The following is a 20,309-nucleotide window of genomic DNA, read 5'->3' as shown; positions in this document are numbered from 1 at the left end:
ACAGCTGTCAGATACAGACTTGTAACAGAGGCAGCATACAAAGGTTCGGTCACTCCTACACATAAACCTCACGATGGAAGACTGCCACAGCCACAGATTTCCAACATGACCATCCTGGGAGATGGTCTAGAGGTGGTTCCATCTTCCTGGGCAGGTGCTGTCTCATGGAGCAGGAAACCTGTGACCCGCCCCAGGACATCCCTGGGGTGCCCTGCGTGCTGGGGCTCCATTCCACAGGCTTAGATGGACTGAGTCTGGCTTCCAAGCAGATAGGACAGGCTGTGTCTGCATGAGGTGGCCCTCAGATCCAGTATGTCTCCCTGGGATGGGATTCCTGAAAGTGGTACAGTGGTGGCCACACATGACAGTGTCTGGGTGCTGTGTGGCCACGAGGCACCCAGACATGACAAGATTCCACTCAGCAGTGACCCCAAGTGTGACAGCTGGACTGCCAACCCATCACCCTGTAACTATGAGGCACCCAGAGACCACCTAGCTGTGATCCCACATGGCCATGGACAGATGCGTGATGCCCAGATGTAGTGCCATCCATCTCCCCCATTATTCTCCAATTCTTCCCAACCATGTGTAGCCTCATCATCTGGCCCCTAGGACGTCCTCCCTCGGGCTCAGCGGCGGCCAACACGAGCCAGGATGAGGGCATTGGCAGCAGCCTGTTCCCGGGCACCCCTGATCCGAGCTTGCTCCAGCAGAATCTTCAGGAGGCCCAGGGGGACATCCAGCGAGAGGGTGATGCGTGGTCCAAGGCGGGGACCAGAGCTGGCGTGGCCCTGGGTAGCTGAGGTTCCTGTGGTGGTGGTCAGGGGCCTCTCTGAGATCACAGGGTTTGGAGTGGCCTGGGAGAAATTGTGAGGGGAGAGCTGGAAGGCTGGGATGGGGGTGGCTGGGATGTTGAAGACCCCATCCAACATCAGCACCATCAATACCAGTAGAGCCCACCTGGTCATCGTGGCGTCGGGCTGTGAGGAGAAAACAGGCTCAGAGAAGGGCTCCTCCAGTCAGCCCTGAGCCACAGGCAGACTGGTGGTGAGAATAGATGGGAGGAGAGGGAGGAGGGGAATTAGAGGGAAGGATCAAGAGATCAGAGAGCCCAGGCTGGGGACAAAGACAGATAGAAAGAAGTGACAAGAGTCAGGGACAGAGTGAGATGGGGAAAATCAAGACAGAGAAGGGATCCAGAGAGAAAGACAGAGAGAGACAGAAATACAGAAAGTGACCAAGATAAAAATAGAGAGCTAGACTCGGGCAGGGGTGGGTGAGAAGAGATGAATGGATTCAAGACAGAGGGAAATAGAGGGTTCTGGAGGAGAAAGACAAGCAGACATCGTCTCAGAGACATGTAGGATGATGGAAATAAGAAGATTCAAAGAAACGGGTAGGAACACAGAAGGACAAAGAGAGATGAGGTTTTGACTAAGAGAGCTTCTAGTACATTCAATTCAGAGATGGGGGTCAGAGGTCCCAGACCACCACCCACCAGGTTGAGAGACCTCCCCTAACCCAACCCCAAGTCTGCTGTACCCGCAACACTTGTTGCATCTCAACCGGACACGAGGTGTACCTGGATCAGCCTCCGTGAGGGTAAGATGGGGTCTGGGACTGAGAACAGGCAGCGCTGTCCTGAGGTCTGACCCTCTGCCCCACCTCAGGGCCCATTTATCTCCCTCTGCCCCCCAGTTTGGAGACTGGGACATGTTTCCTGGCATCAGGCAGCCCCCCACTTGTGACTCATCCCTTCTGGGAGCAGCCAGGACTCATCTTCAGCCCTTACCCTAATTATTCCTTTCTGGAGAGACAAGTTGAGGACTGAGGGTCACAGGTATTGATCATCATGGCTGGGCAGGGGTACTCTGCACCCATGAAGGACAGCACTGACCCCCCACTAGGAAGCCCTATTCTCCCCCCAAATATTTCCCCCAAAGAGACACAATGGGAGTCTTTGAAAACAGCAGCTTTAATGCCCCCCTAGAATTAGCACCATGTCATCACAGGCTTGGGTCAAAGGGCAGTCAGACACCAGTCACATCCGCTAGCTGCCCACAGCACCCCCCCAAGTGAGTCAGCTGCGAACAAGACAGAAGCCACAATGAGGATTTGTCCACAGGGGGCAATGCCAGACCCAGGGGACCGAGTCACTGAAATAACGGACACGCACGCGCACGCTCACGTGCACACAGGCCTCTAGCACCAAGGGGGAGGGACCGCAGGGTCCAGCAGGGACCAAGACTCCTCCAGGGGACACTGAACTTCGGCTCGTTTCCTGGGCCTCAGCTCTGGGTAGCACCTGGGTGGGGTGGGTAGGAGCAGTCTTCAGTCATCTGACCTTCTCACCCAGAGTGTGCACCCCAGAAACACACGAACAAAGGCATCTGAGGGGGGAGAGAGCTGAGGCCACAGAGGGAGTGGGGCTTCCAGAGTCAGGTCCTTACAGGGGAGGGCATGGAGTGGTCATGCAGGGGACCCCACAGCTGGCTTCCTTTCTTCACTTCTCTGGCCTGTGATTCTGTCCTAGACCCCCATATGAAGAGGTCCAGGGTCTCACCCAGGGCCCTGATGTGGGGGGATTCACCCCAGGAGCTGTTCTAGTGGAGGTAGTGGGGTTGCAGGCAGGGTCATACCTGTTCCCAGGTTCTGGACCACACGGGGTGGGCAGCGGTGCTCACAAGCCTCTCGGGTCCCAAAACGGTTGGCATTGCCTTTGCAACCGCCATAGACGAAGGGACGGCAGGCCCCTATGCCGCCAGCCACGGCCCGGTGATACCAGCGCAGGGTGTAGGCAGTACAGGAGCCCTCATCCAGTGGTAACGAGCAAGGATCTAGGGCTAGTGGGGTCAGAGATCAGCAGGAGTGAAGTATAATGGGTCAGTGAGAGGTCAGCAGAGATGGGAATCTGCTCCTGCTCAAACCCCCCCTGGATTCAGCACCCCCATCCTCACCATCACCTTCCCAGGGCACCTCAAGGTCCTCATATTCCTCCACAGAATACTCAGAGTATTCTGAAAACTCATCATCCTCGGGGGGCAGCCGGCCTGTACGCAGGGTGAGGTGTGCAATGATTAGGGCTGCTGCTGGCCCAAGTGGGTGCTGCCCAGCCCTGGCCCTTAAGACGTACCCATCTCCCCACATGTGCTCAAGAGTGCCCTCCTTGCGGACCTATGTATGTGACGTGTGCCCTGCCGGCACACTCCACACTCGTGCCCACATTTGAGTCTGTCAGTGCCCCACCTGCACACGCACTATAGACCCAGCCGTCCTCACCTTCCTCCTCTGCATGAGAGACTTGGAGCACGGGTACATGGTGGGCCTGAGGGCCGGCAGTGTCTGCAGCATAACTAGGGAGGGGTCCTGGAGCAAAGACAAGGAGGACAGGTCCTGGGGTCAGCATGGAGACCAGCTAGCCGTGCCCTCGGCTGACAGCACCCAGGGCAGGGTGGGGCCGAATGAGGAGACCTGGAGATGTACTCACGTGATCCAGATGCACTGAACTGGGCTTGGCAAGCTGGAGGGGGCAGAGAGGGACGAGACAGACAATGGCAGGTTAAGAGGTAGAGAGGGAAGGTGGAGAAAAGCAGAGCAATGCAGTAGAAAGAGATACAGACAGCAGAATAGGAGAGAGAAAAGAGAAGAAAAGAAAGTGAGAGGGGGAAAAAAAGAAGCGTAAAGAACAGAGAAAAGGTGGAAACAGGCCAACAACAAAAGGCAAGAGTCAGAGCGAGCAGAAGTGGTTACAGGGAGAGAGAGGGGAAGAGAGGACGTTGACTAACGCCCCTCGGGACCATCACAACCCCTGTCTCCATGTCAGGCCCCGACGGACCAGGTCTGCTCCCCTATCCCGCCCTCCCCCCACCACAGTGAGCATCCAAGAACGAGGAGCCCCCAGCTGTGCATGCATCCACCTTGCTATCTGTCAGATGTGGCCGTCTATCAGGACATGTGTCTTCTTTTCTTTTTTAATTTTTATTTTATTATTGTTTGTGTGTGTACTGTCAAATTGGATTTGACTGGTACAGGAAGCAATTGTCCCTCCTTCTTCAGCAGAGCATTTGGTGGATTAGAACCATGCACCTCTGGGATTGCAGTGCAGCTTTTTGACATGTGTCTTCTTGCAAGTCATCTGTCTGTGGGCTCTATCTGTGTGTTCATTGTCCCCCTCCAGCAGCACAAGTGTCACCAATGAGTCTGTCATGCCCGTTCTCCCTGGGTGTCCACCCACAGCTGCAGGCACCAGTAAGTGCCCTGTGTGTCCACCCAAATCTGCCTGTGTGTCTGGGTGAGGAAAGGTCAGCACGTCTGCCCTTTGGCAAATGTGTTCTGAACATCCATTCTGCTCCACCCAGCTCCCTGGCTGCTTGCCACCTGCAAGTTCTGGGGACCCTGCCCGCCCTGGTCTAAGAGTGTGGGGTGGGATGGGGATGGGTCCCGAGGACTCTGGGTTTGTCAGCACTCACCACAATGCTGACTCATCTCCTGACGTACAAAGGCCCGAATGTCATCCTCCTGGGGGAACAAGACCGCACAGAACATGAAGAACTCAAGGAATCACAGGGCGGCCACGGGGTCCATGGGGCAGGGAGAGCCGCCCAGGGGTCAGACCTCAGCCCTCACTCACGGTCAACGCAGCTTCTCCTTTTTCACCACGGGGACCAATGGGCCCTGGTCGCCCCTGTAGGTGGCAGATGGGATCAGGCTGTGGCCTCTGATCTCAGAGATATCAGAGGTCACAACAATCCCTGATCTCAAGCCACAGATTCCCCACTCACCTGCTCCCCTCTCTCACCAGGCATCCCAGGGGCTCCAGGGGCCCCCACCACACTCTCTCCAGGGGGTCCCCGTTCACCCTGTTAGACACAAGTGAGCAGAGTCAAAAGCATTGGGTGTCAGAGTCAGAAAGTGGGGGATCTGGGTGGGTCAGGGAAACAGAGGGATAAGTTATAGTCAAGAGTCAACAGGTTGCAAGGGTTCAGAGGTCAAAGGTCAGAGTTGGGGCCTCTCACCTTCTGGCCTTGAAGTCCTTCGGGGCCTTTGGGACCAACACTGCCAGGTGGTCCGGGTGGCCCACTAGAGCCATCATTGCCTCTAGGGCCTGGGAAGCCCCCAATTCCTGGGGGTCCCTGGGGAGAGACAGACACAGTAAGTGATGAGAGCATCCAGAAATAGACACTCTTAATGGAAGCATAATCCTGTCAGTCATTCTGACCTCGCAGGTAACTCACCCGATCTCCTTTTTCTCCCTGGTCACCCTTGGGTCCTGATTGTCCATCAAAGCCTCGGTCACCCTAGGGGTAGAAGACATGTGAGACCCTGTGCCCTGACTTCCCTCAGCTCAGCCCCTCACAACCCACAACTTCCTCATCACCTTGACCTCATCACTTCACTGCCCGGACCCCTAAATCTCCCCCATGCCAACTCACACTCATACTGAGCCCCAGTCCATTCACAGGACCCCAAGACCCTGCATTCTATCCTATAATCCTAAATCTTCATGCTCTCCACTGCTATGACCTCAGCACACCCTGAAACATCAACACTCCACCTCCCATTGCCTCAACCCCAAAAAAACCTTCTCAAGCTCATGACCCCCCTGTGACCTCCTCAAGCCCACCCTGACCTCCCATTACAGCCACTGTCCTGAGATCCCATACCTTGGGGCCAATCAGGCCCTCCTTTCCGGGGGCCCCCAAAAGGCCGGGTACTCCTGGCTCTCCCTGAAGAAGAAGAGACATGAGGTGGGCTCGAGCCCACGTGCACCTCCCTCACTCTGGGTGTGGCCACACTCACTATTTCTCCTTTGCGTCCTGCTAGCCCGGGGCGGCCTGGGGATCCAGCTTCTCCCTGCAGGTGTCAGGTGAAGGGTCAGCCTACAAGTGACAGGTCCCGTGGCCCTCCACATACCCCTGTTACCTCTGTTGTACCTTGTCACCCTTCTCTCCATCAAGGCCACAGGCCCCTTTCATTCCTCGTTCGCCCTGGGAGAGAACAGCAGGTAAATAACCAGCTTCCAGATAACTCATCCTATGACCCCATGACCCTGAATGAACCCACATCTCCAAACTGGCCCCAGACCCTCTAACCTCTGACCCAAGACCCACATTCAACCACAGATACACCAACATCTGACCCCAGATCCCCAACTTATCTCTAACTCCAGATAAGGCACCTTCCAGCATTAGCCGCCCCCCTAGCTCCCAACAACTACCAAAAATCCCACTTCTCTCACTTTGAAGCCCCGGGGTCCCATAAAGCCGACATCTCCTTTGTCTCCTCGGACACCAGGGACTCCATCCTTCCCTGGGGGTCCCTGTGGGGAGAAGGGGTCAATGTGAGGCCAAGGAAGATCAATGAGGGATCAAAGAGAGCCACCTTGAATTCAGTGGGCAAGGAATACCATGGGGACAGGAGCCATATGGAAGTCCAGAACCTTCCACAGGGAAAAGCATCAACGTGGGTAGGGGATCACCACCATTGTAGGCAGTGGAGGGAGGGGCTGCTGGGCAACATGAGGCCACCATGAGGACAGTGGACACTATAAGGTCAAAGACTGGCACACGGGCAGTCAGTCACCAGGGCTGGGCTCTGTCAGGATAGAGGGGTTGCTGTGGGAGGAGAGGTATCTTACCGGGTCACCAGGGATCCCCGCAGCACCAGGCTCACCCTGTGGGAAACACAGGTCAAAAGGGGATCAGACAGCCCCTCGGCGTGAGTGTTCCTGTGTGCTGGACTGTACGTGGCACACACACAGCCATGGGTGGCTCTGGCTGGGTCACAGGTCATGTATGAACACACATGTGGATAACAGAGAGAGAGGCTGGAAACCCTCAGCACTCAGACGACACCCATGAGGCAAGTTTCGTGTGGCTCTAGACCTGTGCCAGGGGTGAGGGCTCACCTTGGGTCCCGTGAGTCCACGTGCTCCCAGGGACCCCGCCGAGCCCTTGTCACCAGGCTCCCCCTTGACGCCCTGTGGAGAGACCAGGAAAGGAACAAAGTCAGGACTAGATCAGGCTGGATGGAGGCTGGGAATACAGCCGGAACCTGCCAACTGGCAAAGGGGAGTCCAGTGTCACTCCAAGACTGCCCCCAGCCCCATGTCAGTGCGGGAAGGGGCTGGGGCATCAGCCCAGGGAGTGGCTCACTTATCACCCAGGATTCCCTGACTGCACCTCATCTCCATACTACTGGTCCCATAACCCCACTTAGGACTTCCTTTGCTGTTCCCACAGGGCCCCTCATAAAGTCCCACAGGCCACAGAGCTCCCCTCTTGGGTACCCATCAAACTCTCAAGCATTCTTTCCCACCCTCAGCACTTCAAGAGCTGTGGCAACCACAAAAAGATAAAGGTAAACAACCCAATTGCAAAATGAGCACAGGATATAAACAGACACTTCACCAAAGAAGACATTCAGATGGCAAACAAACACATGAAAAATGTTCAAAATCCCTAGTTCTAAGAGAGTGCAAATCAAAATACCTATGAGATATCATCTCACCCCAGTAAAAATAGCAAAATTTAATGGAGCAGCAAGCAACAAATGTTGGCGAGGTTGTGGAGAGACTGGAACTCTTATTCACTGTTGGTGGGAGTGTAAAATGGTGCAACCACTATGGAAGGCAGTATGGCGCTTTCTCAAAAAGTTGCAAATAAAAATACCATTTGACCCAGCAAGTCTACTACTGGGAATATACCCTAAAGAAATCAGAACTGCCACTCAAGCAGATATATGCACACCATGTTTATTGTTGTGTTGTTCACACTAGCAAAGAGTTGGAAACAGCCCAAATGCCCATCAACAAATGAATGGATAGAAAAGCTCTGGTATAGTCACACAATGGAATATTATGCAGCACTAAAAAACAAAGAACTCATGAAATATTATACAAAATGGGGGACCATGGAGGACATTATGCTGAGTGAAATATCTCAGTCACAAAAAAACAAATATTGTGTAATGCCACTGTTATAGAATAGGACTGATATGGGGTTTGGGAGAAAGCTAAGAAAAGAGGGGATAAATAATGTACTTGGCATTGAAACAGACTAGGAAGAGAACTGTATAAAAAGAACATGTGATTAGGTATTATTGGCATGAAAAGAGTCCAGAATAAGAGTTGGGTAGTAAAGTTGTTGGCGGCAGGGGTGGGGGTGAGGTGGGTGGTGGTGGAGGGAGAGACAGGATCGAGGGACACACACTGTATAACAATGAAAGAACTTTTTTCCAAAGAAAAAGGCAAACTGGGGGCGAGGGGGCAGGGAGGAAAATGTGTAACAATGTTGTTGTTGTTGTTGTTGTTGTTATGTGCCGTCGAGTCGCCTGCGACTCATAGCGACCCTATGTACAACGGCCCTAAACTCCGCTCTGTCCTGTGCCAATCACACCGTCTCTGACACTCCCATCCCAATTACCCCAGTCACTGAATCAATCCACCTCATAGAAGGCCTTCCTCTCCTGCGCTGTCCCTCCACCCTCCCAAGCATGATGTCCCTCTCTAAGGACCGGTCTCTCCTCACAACATGTCCAAAGTAAGTTAGACGGAGCCTTAGAATCCTTGCCTCCAAGGAATGAATGGAAATTTAAAATAATAATAATTTGTTCAAACCTGTTAATACCAAATAAAGTATACATTTTCTAAAAATAAATAAATAAATAAATGAAAAAGAGCTGCGACAGCCCCAAAAGGCTCCTCTCTACAACTCCCATAAAGCCCTTATTCTGCCCTCAAAGACCCCTATAGAGTCCCCATAACCCACAGAAACCCCGCTCTCACAGAGCACCCTGCCTACCCTCTTCCCCTTACCTTCTCTCCAGGGATCCCTGCATCTCCTCGAGGTCCTTGGTCACCATCTATGCCTCGAGGCCCTCGTTCACCCTGGGGCAGGGGTTAGAAGTCAGGGCCAGGGGTTTGGGTTCCCCTCATTCTTTGGGGACTTGTGTTTTCAGAGCCAAAGGCCCAGCCTCACAGGATCCCCCCTGCAAACCCCAGTTTCTTCATGGACCAGGCTCACTCACCATGTTCCCCTTGGCACCCTGTGGCCCTGGAGGCCCCTCGATCATGACAGAGTCACCCTAGGGAACAAAGGTCAGTCAGAGGAATGAGATCGCCTTTAGTCTTCCACCCCTGCCCACCTCGTGTCCACACTGACCTTGTCACCCTTCACACCTGGAGCTCCAGTGTCACCCTGTTGGGTGGAAGAATGTGAGTCCCACACGGACAAGGAAGCTCCCAGCCCTGAAACACAGCTCCATCCTCACCCCAGCTCATCTCCTGGGACCTTCTCACCGCACTCTTACCTTCTCCCCACGCTCCCCACGGCCGCCTGGAGGCCCCTGTGTGAGATAATGAGACTGAGAGCTGTGGGAATGTGGGGTGATTCGCAGACACACAACTTAAGAGGCAAGGGAGGCCTGGGGGTGCCTAGGGGAGCAAAGCGAGCTAAAGGGTAAACAGAGAACAGAGACAGGAGCTGGGGAAAGATGACAGAAAGTGCCCCTAGAAGGTCAGGTCAGGGAAGCCTGGCAGGGTTTGGGGGGCAGGCCACTGCATGAGCCCTGAAAACACAGATGGTACAAGTAGGGGTGCTCTTCCCAAGGGGACTCACCATGAGTCCTCGGGTTCCCTCCTGGCCAGGTCGTCCGTCTTCACCCTGGGTGGTGACATCAGAGTCATGGGCTCAGAGGTTGGGAATCAAAGGTAAGACCAGTGATGAAGGGAGTCCCACTCTGCTCCCCAGCCGGGGGGTCTTGGCCCCAAAGCAGGACAAACGTACCCGGACCCCTGGCTCTCCACGCTCCCCTCGGGCTCCAGGCAGCCCTGCTCCAGGGTCTCCCTGGACATTGAGAAGACACCAGGATAAGCAGAGAATGGAAGAGGATCAGGGATCAGTGCAAGGTCATTACTATCATCAGTAAGATCATGGAGAATCAGTGGGGGACAGAGGTGACAGGGGTCACAGGGAGTCAGCAGGGACATAAAAGCCAGCAGCATTGTCACACCTACCTTGTCTCCTTTTAGTCCCGAGGCTCCACGTGCTCCCTAAGGGTCAGAGTGAATGAGGGTCCTTTTGGCCCCAAGAACCCACATGCACAGGCTCAACTGTGCAAAGTGACAGCCCCCAACATAAACCCTCATGTGGGCAGACTCCAGCACGGTGAATCAGCCATGGGGGGACTTAGGGTACTCCTACTTACCACCAACCCGGGGGGTCCAGGTGGCCCTAAAGGGCCTGGGGCTCCTTCTCTACCTGGAGGGCCTGCCAGACCCTATGGGGTGTTGAGAAAAGGGGCAAGAGAGATAGACAGTGACCTAGGAATCCTGCATTCTCTAAAACTGAGAGTCCCCAAGACACCCTAGGTCTCCTTCCAGTGCCTGGATTCAGAGATCCTAAAGTTCACCCCAGGTCCCACATGCTGCTCCCAGCCCTCACCCGCTCTCCTGTAGGGCCCTGCTGGCCCGTCTCGCCTCGAGGGCCTGTCTGACCTGGGAACCCAACAACACCAGGAGCGCCAGGGGGTCCAGGGAGGCCCGCTTCTCCCTGAAACAGAGACAGAAAAGAGAAACGTGGTCCCTGCCACACACTCCTCCCCCTCATCCCGCTAGGCCTTATCGTGGAATCCTCTCCTCTTCCACCCCCAGGGCCTCTCTGTCCGACACCTACATCATGGCTATGGGCACTTACCTTCAGACCTGGAGGACCAGCTGGCCCAGGAGGGCCCTGGATCTCAACTCCTGGGTCACCCTTGCAGGGGACAGAGAGTCCAATTAGGCTGAGAGCATCTCAAGGTCATGTCCCCCCATCAGGAACTCTACAGCACATGTACCTTGCTACCCTTCAATCCTGGCACTCCTTTCTGACCCTGAAAAGAAAGCAAACAGCACTTGAGAGGGTAAGAACTGGACCACAAACCCAAGGTTTGGCCCAGCTCATCCCAGAGCCACTCAGATGTGATCACAGACATGAGGACACAGACATGTGAGCAAGGATTAGGTCACGGGAGCTCAGATATGACCAGATACGTAGGAGAGAATTCGGGCTTGGCCACAGACACGTGGAACTCACACGTGAGCCACATGGGGCCCCAGACATGAGCACGAGCCCGTGGGAGTTCAGACAGGAGCACAAAAACAGACTTAGACATGAGACTCAGTGCTCACAGGAAGGTCACGAATTCAGATACATGGGAACACAGATTAACGAGGGGATGATTATAAACACATGGCCGTTGAGAGGCCCACAAGGGCTCAGATGTGGCCTTGAGACCTGGGAAGTGAAACAGGAGACACACATGTGCTCAGACCTGGTGAGGAACATGGACCAACAAGAGACATATGAAAGCAAAGACAGGGTTCCCAAGCCCTGGATGTGTGAAAGCCGAGGATCTCATGTGCAAGGAGCAAGCTTCTGAATGCCAGAAGATGTAGCCAGATGCAGTGATTCTAACACGCACAGGCCCTGAAATGACCCCCAATGTCTACAGTCACATTCCTCAGCCTGAGTCGAGAATGACCCAGGACCCACACTCACATCTTCTCCAGGATCTCCAGGCTCCCCTGCACGGCCGACATCACCCTGCACAGATGGAATTGTGAGGGGTCTGGCGGCCCAGTCACCCCTGGACCCAGCGCACAGACCCTGAACTAGGACCACCTTACCTTCTCCCCTCGAGGTCCTGGCAGGCCTCGGTCACCTTTGGCTCCCTGTAGAGATGGGGGACAGGAGGGAACATCAGCTCCAGGAGGCAGAGGAGACTCAAGGAAGGAGGCCTGAGGCCAGGGATGCTGGGCAGATTGTGGAGGTTAAAGGTCACAAGGGTGGGTCAAATGCCATCTACTAGCAGAGGTTCCACACTCACCGGCTCACCCACCAGCTCTCCAGCAAAGGCTCCAGGGGCTCCCTGATAAGGAGAGGGGTCAGTGGGCTCCTTGGCCCCTCCCCTCCACTTGGCCCCTCCATCCAGGCCTCCCACATATTCACCTTCTCTCCTTTTGCTCCAGGAGGTCCAATCAGCGCCTGGGGGCAATGCCTAGTGAGCTACCCAGCCTACTCCCTCTCCCGTCAACCCTGAAGTCCCCCCTGGGAAGTGAAAACTGAAGGAGTGGTCAAGGGAGTTGGTGCTACAGTGGGAAGCAGGGTCAAAGATCACCTGTCCGGGAGGGCCCATGGGTCCAACTTCTCCCTTGGGTCCGACAGGTCCAGGCAGGCCTGGTGGTCCCTGCACAAAAACAAAATGAGGAACTTGTGCCTCTCCAGCACCCTGCTGCTGTGGCCTGTTTCCCCTTCAGGCCCACAGCTGGCACAGGGCCCCACAACGGGCCTGGAGCAAGCTCTCCCAGAACGCACCGGCACGCCAGGGGCTCCTCTGTCTCCATCCTTCCCATTGGTGCCATCTCGACCTGTCACTCCCGGCTTCCCTGTCTCGCCCTGAGAGAGAGACTGTCAGGAGCCAGCCCACTGAGCTCTGATCCCCGGGACCCAGCCCAGCCACTGTCCCCAGGACTCACCACTTGTCCAGGCAAACCTGGTGCCCCCTGTGGGCCCTAGGAGGAAAGTGAGGGGTGACAAGGGGCACAAGGATAAAGGACATGGTAGAACCCGGAACCCAAGATACCCTGGATATCCATGGTATCTCCTCAGAGGGCACAGGGGACTCACTCACCACAAGGCCTGAAGGGCCAGGGGGGCCAGGCAGTCCCACAGGTCCCGTAGGTCCAGGCAGGCCCTGAGGGAAGAAGAAGGTCAGGGCAGCTCCAATCCTGCCCGTCCCTTTGTGACCCAAACCATGGACTGGGCCACTCACCCGTCCTGGTGGTCCTGTCTCTCCAGGCTCCCCCTGCAAAGGGACAGAGATCAAATGATCCCACAGGACCAGCAGCTCCTCCCACCAAGGTCACACACACAGAATGGGGAACACCTCAGTGCTCAGCTTCACTCCAGGACAGGGACACCCCAAGAGGCTGGCAGATGTCATCTGAGGTGCAGCCACATACCTAAACATGCCCGCACACACTCACCTTCAGGCCAGAAGGTCCCTGAGGGCCAGCAGGGCCAGCAAGACCCTAGAGAAAAATGTCAAGGCCAAAGGTCAGGGGTCAGAGTTCTGGTTCTGGGATCAGGGACAGGCATAAACAAGACCCGGCTCATTAGTGGGGACAATGTCCATCCCATCCCTCCAGGCGGTCCTCTCTGTCACTCACCGGGGCACCAGGTGGTCCAGGGTCTCCATGGCCACCCTGTTGAGGAGAGAAAGAGTATGAAGACGGGAGAATTTGAGGCGAGTCAGTCTCATCTCACCTGGGAAACAGGCAGGACAGCACCTTGCTGAGGCTGGGCATAGGATGGGCACAAGAAGAGTGAGGGTTCTAGGGTACTCACCATGGGGCCAGGGGCTCCTCTCTCACCCTGCAGGCCCTAGATAGAGAAGGGGGTGCTGAGCCTCACTTTGGCCCTCACCTGAGCCTGTTGAAGGGGTCTTCCAAGCCTCCATTCCTCCCAGACGCAGCCCTTCACTACACTGGCCACTGTTGAGGGCACCAGGCACCCATGGGCATAGCAGGAGCCTGTGCACACAGATGATCTACCTCCTTCAGACATCACCCATCTACACACACAGGCACACGCACACACACACACACACACACACACACACACACACGGCAACCAGCACATAGTAGAGGGTGGGCGAGGCTCAGGACTCTGACACTACTGTTACCCGGACCCTGGGCCAGGACACCTCTCCCCTCACTTACCGGCTTCCCTTCAGGCCCAGCCACACCCCGCTCTCCTGGTAGTCCCTGGGAAGAGAACGGAGTAAGGCCACACTGCCCCTGTCTTCCAGGCCCTGCTTCTCCTCCACCCACCCTCCCTCTAGGCAGCAGAGCCCCCCTGGACAAGGGACATAGGACAGCACCTGTAAGAGCCTTGTCTCTGTATGTGTGTGACCTATAGGGCACAGACTCACCGGGCTGCCAGTGTGCCCCCTCTCTCCGAGCTCGCCCCGGTCTCCCTTGGCACCTGGCACACCCTGCAAGCAGAGCATCAGGTCTGAGTGCTCACTTCTTCCAGTGCGCTGTGTACATAGGCCCATTGCCCCTGGTACATTCCCATAGAGCCTGGGCAGCACGCGGGAGACCTCACCCTGTCTCCTTTGGGGCCTCGGTCACCATCGATGCCTGGCTCCCCCTGCAGGAATGAGACGTCAAGTCAGGCCTTGGTGCTCCAACCCGGGGACCCCGTCCGGGGGAATCCCACTGACCTTAGTGCCCTTCAGTCCAGGGGGTCCTGGTTTTCCAGAGGGTCCAAGACCTGGCTCATCCACAGCCACCTATAAGCATAAAGTCAAGGTCACAGAGACAACAGAAGATCATCACAGATCACAAGGTTGCAGAGTTCTGGGGTCAGAGACACTGGAACTTTCTGGAGTCCAGGTCAAAGACGACCTCCTGGTGACAGCAGACACAAATCAGGAGAGGGCTGGGGTGATCACCTTGGGGCCAGGGGGGCCCGGGGGTCCAGGAAGGCCGGGAGGACCATCTCTGCCCTGCAGAGAAGGAAATTGGTGGATTGGGGCCTCAAGCACAGACTCCAGCAGCCCCCACTCTGGGGAGCCTCATCCCAACTCACCTGTTCTCCACGCTCTCCTTTCTCTCCCCGTTCTCCCTAAAATGCAAACAGTAATGTGTGGACTCCATTCATAGAGAGTCCAGACCCCACTCTCTCGGCCCTCCCCAAGGCCAGCCCCAGCTCACCCTCTCTCCTGGCCTTCCTGCTTCCCCCACAGTCCCAGCCCGGCCTGGGAGTCCAGGAATACCAGGCTTTCCAGGCTCCCCGGCAAGGCCAGGAGGTCCAGGAGGGCCCCTCTCCCCAAGAGCCAAGCCCGGCGGCCCCTGAGGACCAGGGTCTCCACGCTCTCCCTTCAGCCCACGTTCTCCAGGAAGGCCGATGGGACCCTGCAGAATAAGAGTGAATGCTGGGGTCCACACAGCCACACCTCCCAGGGGCACACCCCACTGAATTGCCACCAATCAATCACCTCCTTGCCCAAGGGTCCCCGCTCTCCTGGCTCCCCCTTAGGGCCTCGGCGCCGCTCAATCACAGACGGGAAGCTGCCAGAGCTCTCATCCCAGGTCTCCACAATCTCCCGCAGAGCAGACATCTGAGAGACGACAAGGTTCAAAACCACAACTTCCCCTGGGTCCCAAGGGTACCACCAGCCCCAAACCTCAGTCCCTAAACACCCTACCTTGATCCCAACAGCTTCCAGGGACCGCTCCACATTCTGGGGACAAAAGCTGAGTGAGGAGACACCCACAGAAAGCTTCCTCCCCACATTGGCCCCTCAGGCAGACTGCATGCCCTCGTCCAGGCCTCCTGCCCAGACCGTCCTTCATCTCTTGGTCGAAGCAAATGAAGGATGACGTAAGGTGGGAGCCTCTCTCTGACATGCCTTCTTGCCAGTTGGGTGTAAGCTATCCAGTCCCCAAGGGGACCAGGGGCTGAGTCTACAGGGGAGATCCCAGAGCATCATGGTGAAGCAAGGGGATGGAGAGGTGGGCCATGTGGCGCCCAGGTAAGAGTCAGGAACGGAGCCCCAAGGTTCACTCACTGCTGTGCTCCCAGGTTCTCCTCTTGGGCCACGCTCTCCAGGGAGGCCCTAGGGGCCAAGAGACAAGCTGCTAGGACCCAGCTTGTGTGTGTGTGTGTGTGTGTGTGTGTGTAGGCTGTGGCCACTGGGACAAAAGAAAAGAGTAAGGGCCTCACCTGTTCCCCTTTGGAACCAATCTCCCCACGGTCACCCTGAGAACAGAGCATAATCAACCAGGTCAAATGCCTTACAACTCTGGTCAGTCCCTCACTGTACCTCTAACCAGCATACACAGACTCACCTTGGGACCTATATTTCCTGGGACGCCAGGAAAGCCCTGAGAAATGACAGAAGACAAAGGAGTCACACAGAATCCATGGCTTCTGTTGCTCCCGAGTCCCAGAACTACCAGGGCCACTCACCTGACCAGAGGGACCAACTGGCCCTGGGAGGCCCGGGGGACCCTGGAATCCAGGGCTACCGGGAGCTCCACGCTCACCCTTGGGGCCCTCACGACCCTGTGGAGGATGCAGCCAGTTTCAGGACCCTGAGACCCTAGAGAGTAGAGCTGTGTCTCTCAGGGTTAAGGTCAAGGCCAGAGAGGGAAGGAGAGCTCAGCTCAGCACTTACATCTCTCCCAGGGGCACCCGAATCGCCCTTCTCTCCCTATAGAAGACAATGGTGCTTCAGACATGGGCCCATATGAGATCAGAGCAAACCCCCAGGCCGGAGGGCTTTACCTTCCTCCCGTCTTCGCCAGGATCGCCGGGTTCTCCCTGCAGGCAGAGGACTCGCATCAACCCAAACACCCTCCAGCTTCTGGCTGCGAGGTTGTCTGGGCGGATCTGAGATGACTGTCTGTACGTGTCACTCCACGCCTCTGCGTGTCTGGGGAGTGTGCCCCGTGTATGTCTGAGTGAGCTGGTGTGTGTTTAAGGGTGTGCCTGCTTGGATGTGCTCACCCCAATGTGTCACTGCACACAGACTCCAGACTCGGGCTTTCTAGACTGAAATCCACCTCTAGGGCTGGTGAGTACTTGCAGGTGCTGGGTGCGTGTGGGTCTTAGCGGGTGGACATGTGGGTCTCAGCCTGTCTACACACCTTGGCACAGAAGGGAATAGATTGCATGGGAGAGATAAGTGTCTGCATGTCCTTGGTGCCTAGATAATGGTCTGGGAACGTCTGTCTGTAAGCCTTGTGTAACCTCTATGTGTATAGCATGAATAGGCATAAATGCACGTGTCAAATGTCAGGATCATGGACGTGTGTCCTGCCCTCATGTCCCAGCACAGGTCCCTAAATGTCTCTAAATCTGTGTCTTGTTGTTATTGTTAGGTGCCGTCAAGCATGATTCATAGTGACCCTATGAACAACTGATCTGAACACTGTCCAATTCATACCATCCTCACCATCTCTGACACTTTCTTTTTTTATTATTATTCTTCTGTGTGTGTGTGTACAGTCAAATCAGATCTGACTGGCACAGGAGGAGATTGCCTCCTTCTCCAGGATAGCATCTGGTAGGTTTGAACCATGTACGTCTGGGATTGCAGTGCAGCTTTTTGCCATTAGGCCACCAGAGCTCCCGGCACCTCTGACACTTTTCAAGCCCAGTGCCACAGTCACCACGTCAACCCATTTGGGTAAAGGTTTTCCTCTCTTTGTTGCCCCTCTACCTACTCAAGCATGATGTCCCTTTCCAAGGAATAACTTCTAATCACGTGCCCAAAATGTGTCAAATGAAGCTTCATCATCTTTGCCTCAAAAGAGCACTGCACCAGGGAGATCTGGTGGCCTGGTGGCAAGAAGCTGCACTGCAATCCCAGAGGTTCGAATCCACCAGATGCTGTGCTGGAGAAGGAAGAGCAATCTCCTCCTGTACCAGTCAGATCTGATTTGACGGTACACACAAACAAAATAATTTAAAAAAAAAAAGAGCACTGTACCTGTGTCTTAGCACATACTTAGGAGTCTAGGGTGGAGCCGTCTGAGTTTCAACGTGCCTCCAAGTGTCCCTGAACAGAGCTTCATGCCAGTGTATCTGCACATCTCAACCTGACCGCATGACTCTTAGCCTATACCTGCACCTATGGCTTGTCTCAGTCAGTGGAGGTCCATCTCGGCATGAGTCACCCATGCACCTTCCTCGTTATGCATCTGTCTGGAAGGCTAAGTACATGTGCACTTGGATGTGTGTTTCAGGACATAGCTGTCGGTCTAGGCTGGGCACAGGCACTGACCCACCAGTCTGCATGTGTGCCCCCATGCATCTGCGCCTCTAGGTTCTGTACAGGTAGGTGTTGGTGAGTTTCACCAGGGCTGCCCCAGACACTCACGTTTTTCCCATTCAGACCAGGTTTGCCATCGTCCCCTGGCTTTCCCTGTGGGAAACAGGTTAGAGGTCAGAGCTAGAGAAATGGTAATCATGAGGTAAGAGGGTAAGGTGGAAGCTTGGACTCACCACTGTTCCAGGAGGTCCTGGGGGCCCGGGAGGTCCCTGTTCTCCTCGGAGGCCTGGAAGTCCCTGGAAAATATGTTTACTAGAATCAAGATGGAGGAATCCAATTCTTCTCCAGTGCAGAAACCCTTAGAATTTAGAAGGTCCTGTTGAGATCTCCAGAGACCTCATGGGTTAGGGGGACATCTGCTGAGATTCATAAGGGAAGAAATTGCAGAACTTGGGGGCCCTGCTAAGACCTCCTTGACATGGACGGTCAGAGAGGAGGACTGCCAGAGCCGGGGACCCCCGTGAGGACAGGGCTGCATCAGCTCCCCCTGTTCTTGCTGATTTTGTGACAACAGTGATCCAGCTGAGCTGGACTCCTGGGCCACCCTCCAACCTAGCATCTTCCCTTACTTACGTCTCTCCCTGGGTCCCCAGCTTTGCCCGTAGCACCCTGAGGAGAAACTCAAAGTCAGGGAGTACACCACAGACTCACCTGCCCACTGACAGGACCATTCTTGTTGTTGTTGTTGTTATGTGGTCATCAAGTCCCCTGTGACTCATAGTGACCCTATGCACAATAGCTCTAAAGCTTGTCCTATCTTGAGTCAATCTCACTGACGCCAAAAAGGTAAACAAACCAGCAGCTCTCGCGTCAACTCCTGTTCATGATGGCCCCAAGGGCATCAGAGCAGAGCTGTACTCCGTGGGGTTTGGTTAATTTTTCTGAGTTAGATCATCAGCCTATTCTTCCAGTGAACATCTGGGTAGACTTGAAACACCAACTTTTCAGTTGGCAGCCAAGCACATTAGCCATGTGCATCACCCAGGGATTCCAATAGGGCCATGAGTTCCTGTGAACTCAGGGCTGTCACGTCCCCTACTCGGGCAGGGTTCTAGAAGACACAGCACATGTGGCCCTAGAGCTCATCAAGGTCAAGCAACCCCACTGAAGTTGGGTTGTCACGTGAAGGATGAAAAGAGGCGTAACCACGATGACTCACTTGCAATCCAGGGGGGCCAGCGGCTCCTGGTTTCCCATCCAGCCCATTCCGGCCATCCAGCCCAGATGGGCCCCGATCACCCTGAGCAGGAAACAGTGGTGAGGGGCTTGCCCACTGACAGGAAGGCTGAGAGATGTCAGAGTTCAGGTTCATGTCCCCAAAAGCCTTCAGTCCGTCTCACCTTTTCTCCTGTCGGGCCTCGGACACCTGGGTCCCCCTGGAGGGAACAAAGTTAGATGAGAGGTGGGGGTGAAATGGGAACGTCAAGTAATGAGATAAAGCATCACTCACCTGTGGGCCTGGGAGTCCCCGAACTCCGCCGATGCCCTGAGGGTGGAGGAGGAAGTGAAGCGTTAGGGGCACTCCTAGAGACCCATCCCACCCCCAGGTCCATCAAACTCACCCTCTCCCCAGGAACTCCAGGGGGGCCAGGGTCACCCTTGGGTCCTGGAGGACCCTCTTGTCCACGTTCCCCAGGCTCTCCCTGCATCAAAGACAAGCTTACTGAGAGACTTGCACTTAGCCACCTGTCATGAGGGATACTGGGCTCCCTTCTCATAATCACAGCTTCATTCCACCCACTCCACCCTTATTTGTACCTTTTCCCTGGCTCCAAGCCCCGTGTCCACCTGTGAGGAGAATGACCAGTGAGAAGAATGGTTCAATAGGAGAGGTAGACTAGGTGGGAAGGGGAGTCAATGAGGGGGTATCAAGAAGGCAAGGGGTTGACAGATGACCAGATTTACTTGATAGAAGTTGTCAGAGAGACAGAGGTTGACAGAAGACCAGACTCAGTTCAATCCTTACCAGCCGTCCAGGGGGTCCTGGGGGACCCTAGAAAAGGAAATAATTCAAGTCAGCAGAATCCCCGAGGTCCCAGGTCATACCTCAAGCTTGCTGTAAACTGTAAACTCTACTCTGGACTAACATTTCCCACAGCACCTCAATGTCAAGGCCCCGCAGGCAGACCAGGCCCCAGATGGCCAGTGCTCCCTCTACCTTGACCTCCAAGTCTTTTTGTGAGGTGCTGTTCAGAGCACTGGCAGCAGCACAAGGGAAATCTCCAATCCCCATCCCCCCAGACTCAGAAGCCTGGCACTACTCACCGGCTCCCCACGGTCACCCTTGGGTCCAGAGGCTCCAGGACTGCCCTACAGAAAGCCAGAAAGTCAGTCATTTGCAGTTGGAGCAGAGGGGGCAGGGGGCTTTAAAAGCACCAATAAGATTCATGGGGAATCTGGAAGGCTTTCTAGGGGAGGTGTGA

General features: G+C 55.3%; 2 protein-coding genes across 2 annotated transcripts in view; both read right to left on the bottom strand.

Moving 5' to 3' along the window:
* Positions 1-629: 629 nt before the first annotated feature.
* UCN2 (urocortin 2) lies at positions 630-968 on the bottom strand. Its single transcript, XM_006893021.1, has one exon. The coding sequence runs from the start codon at positions 966-968 to the stop codon at positions 630-632; it is 339 nt and encodes a 112-aa protein (XP_006893083.1).
* A 1,618-nt stretch (positions 969-2,586) lies between these two features.
* Positions 2,587-20,309, bottom strand: part of COL7A1 (collagen, type VII, alpha 1) — a 33,919-nt gene continuing 16,196 nt past the window's right edge. The window contains exons 55-117 of the mRNA XM_006893020.1: positions 20,152-20,196; positions 19,853-19,879; positions 19,645-19,674; positions 19,449-19,529; positions 19,337-19,372; positions 19,227-19,262; positions 19,046-19,126; positions 18,460-18,495; positions 18,060-18,122; positions 17,935-17,979; positions 16,338-16,373; positions 16,228-16,263; positions 16,020-16,115; positions 15,899-15,934; positions 15,774-15,809; positions 15,619-15,666; positions 15,256-15,291; positions 15,046-15,168; positions 14,762-14,962; positions 14,637-14,672; positions 14,500-14,553; positions 14,269-14,337; positions 14,151-14,195; positions 13,975-14,037; positions 13,763-13,807; positions 13,389-13,424; positions 13,211-13,246; positions 13,028-13,072; positions 12,814-12,846; positions 12,673-12,735; positions 12,518-12,553; positions 12,357-12,437; positions 12,160-12,228; positions 11,991-12,026; positions 11,869-11,910; positions 11,669-11,713; positions 11,541-11,585; positions 10,837-10,872; positions 10,695-10,754; positions 10,443-10,550; positions 10,207-10,278; positions 10,016-10,051; positions 9,786-9,845; positions 9,618-9,662; positions 9,310-9,345; positions 9,162-9,197; positions 9,028-9,084; positions 8,816-8,887; positions 6,908-6,979; positions 6,638-6,673; positions 6,239-6,319; positions 5,934-5,987; positions 5,800-5,853; positions 5,664-5,726; positions 5,235-5,297; positions 5,016-5,132; positions 4,782-4,859; positions 4,631-4,684; positions 4,470-4,518; positions 3,488-3,520; positions 3,280-3,366; positions 2,958-3,050; positions 2,587-2,837 (exon numbers count right to left, since the gene is read on the bottom strand). Coding sequence (XP_006893082.1) covers positions 2,587-2,837; positions 2,958-3,050; positions 3,280-3,366; positions 3,488-3,520; positions 4,470-4,518; positions 4,631-4,684; positions 4,782-4,859; positions 5,016-5,132; positions 5,235-5,297; positions 5,664-5,726; positions 5,800-5,853; positions 5,934-5,987; positions 6,239-6,319; positions 6,638-6,673; positions 6,908-6,979; positions 8,816-8,887; positions 9,028-9,084; positions 9,162-9,197; positions 9,310-9,345; positions 9,618-9,662; positions 9,786-9,845; positions 10,016-10,051; positions 10,207-10,278; positions 10,443-10,550; positions 10,695-10,754; positions 10,837-10,872; positions 11,541-11,585; positions 11,669-11,713; positions 11,869-11,910; positions 11,991-12,026; positions 12,160-12,228; positions 12,357-12,437; positions 12,518-12,553; positions 12,673-12,735; positions 12,814-12,846; positions 13,028-13,072; positions 13,211-13,246; positions 13,389-13,424; positions 13,763-13,807; positions 13,975-14,037; positions 14,151-14,195; positions 14,269-14,337; positions 14,500-14,553; positions 14,637-14,672; positions 14,762-14,962; positions 15,046-15,168; positions 15,256-15,291; positions 15,619-15,666; positions 15,774-15,809; positions 15,899-15,934; positions 16,020-16,115; positions 16,228-16,263; positions 16,338-16,373; positions 17,935-17,979; positions 18,060-18,122; positions 18,460-18,495; positions 19,046-19,126; positions 19,227-19,262; positions 19,337-19,372; positions 19,449-19,529; positions 19,645-19,674; positions 19,853-19,879; positions 20,152-20,196 — 3,810 coding nt within the window. The remainder of the gene's footprint in view (positions 2,838-2,957; positions 3,051-3,279; positions 3,367-3,487; positions 3,521-4,469; positions 4,519-4,630; positions 4,685-4,781; positions 4,860-5,015; positions 5,133-5,234; positions 5,298-5,663; positions 5,727-5,799; positions 5,854-5,933; positions 5,988-6,238; positions 6,320-6,637; positions 6,674-6,907; positions 6,980-8,815; positions 8,888-9,027; positions 9,085-9,161; positions 9,198-9,309; positions 9,346-9,617; positions 9,663-9,785; positions 9,846-10,015; positions 10,052-10,206; positions 10,279-10,442; positions 10,551-10,694; positions 10,755-10,836; positions 10,873-11,540; positions 11,586-11,668; positions 11,714-11,868; positions 11,911-11,990; positions 12,027-12,159; positions 12,229-12,356; positions 12,438-12,517; positions 12,554-12,672; positions 12,736-12,813; positions 12,847-13,027; positions 13,073-13,210; positions 13,247-13,388; positions 13,425-13,762; positions 13,808-13,974; positions 14,038-14,150; positions 14,196-14,268; positions 14,338-14,499; positions 14,554-14,636; positions 14,673-14,761; positions 14,963-15,045; positions 15,169-15,255; positions 15,292-15,618; positions 15,667-15,773; positions 15,810-15,898; positions 15,935-16,019; positions 16,116-16,227; positions 16,264-16,337; positions 16,374-17,934; positions 17,980-18,059; positions 18,123-18,459; positions 18,496-19,045; positions 19,127-19,226; positions 19,263-19,336; positions 19,373-19,448; positions 19,530-19,644; positions 19,675-19,852; positions 19,880-20,151; positions 20,197-20,309) is intronic.

This window comes from Elephantulus edwardii, unplaced genomic scaffold (genome assembly GCF_000299155.1).
Source record: "Elephantulus edwardii isolate Elephantulus edwardi_28Jun2011 unplaced genomic scaffold, EleEdw1.0 scaffold00121, whole genome shotgun sequence".
NCBI classification, from domain to species: Eukaryota; Metazoa; Chordata; class Mammalia; order Macroscelidea; family Macroscelididae; genus Elephantulus; species Elephantulus edwardii.
This window is presented reverse-complemented; position numbering and strand designations above follow the sequence as displayed.

Coding starts and splice junctions, on each gene's coding strand:
- UCN2 (XM_006893021.1), bottom strand. CDS start 968: ATGACCAGGTGGGCTCTACTGGTATTGATGGTGCTGATGTTGGATGGG.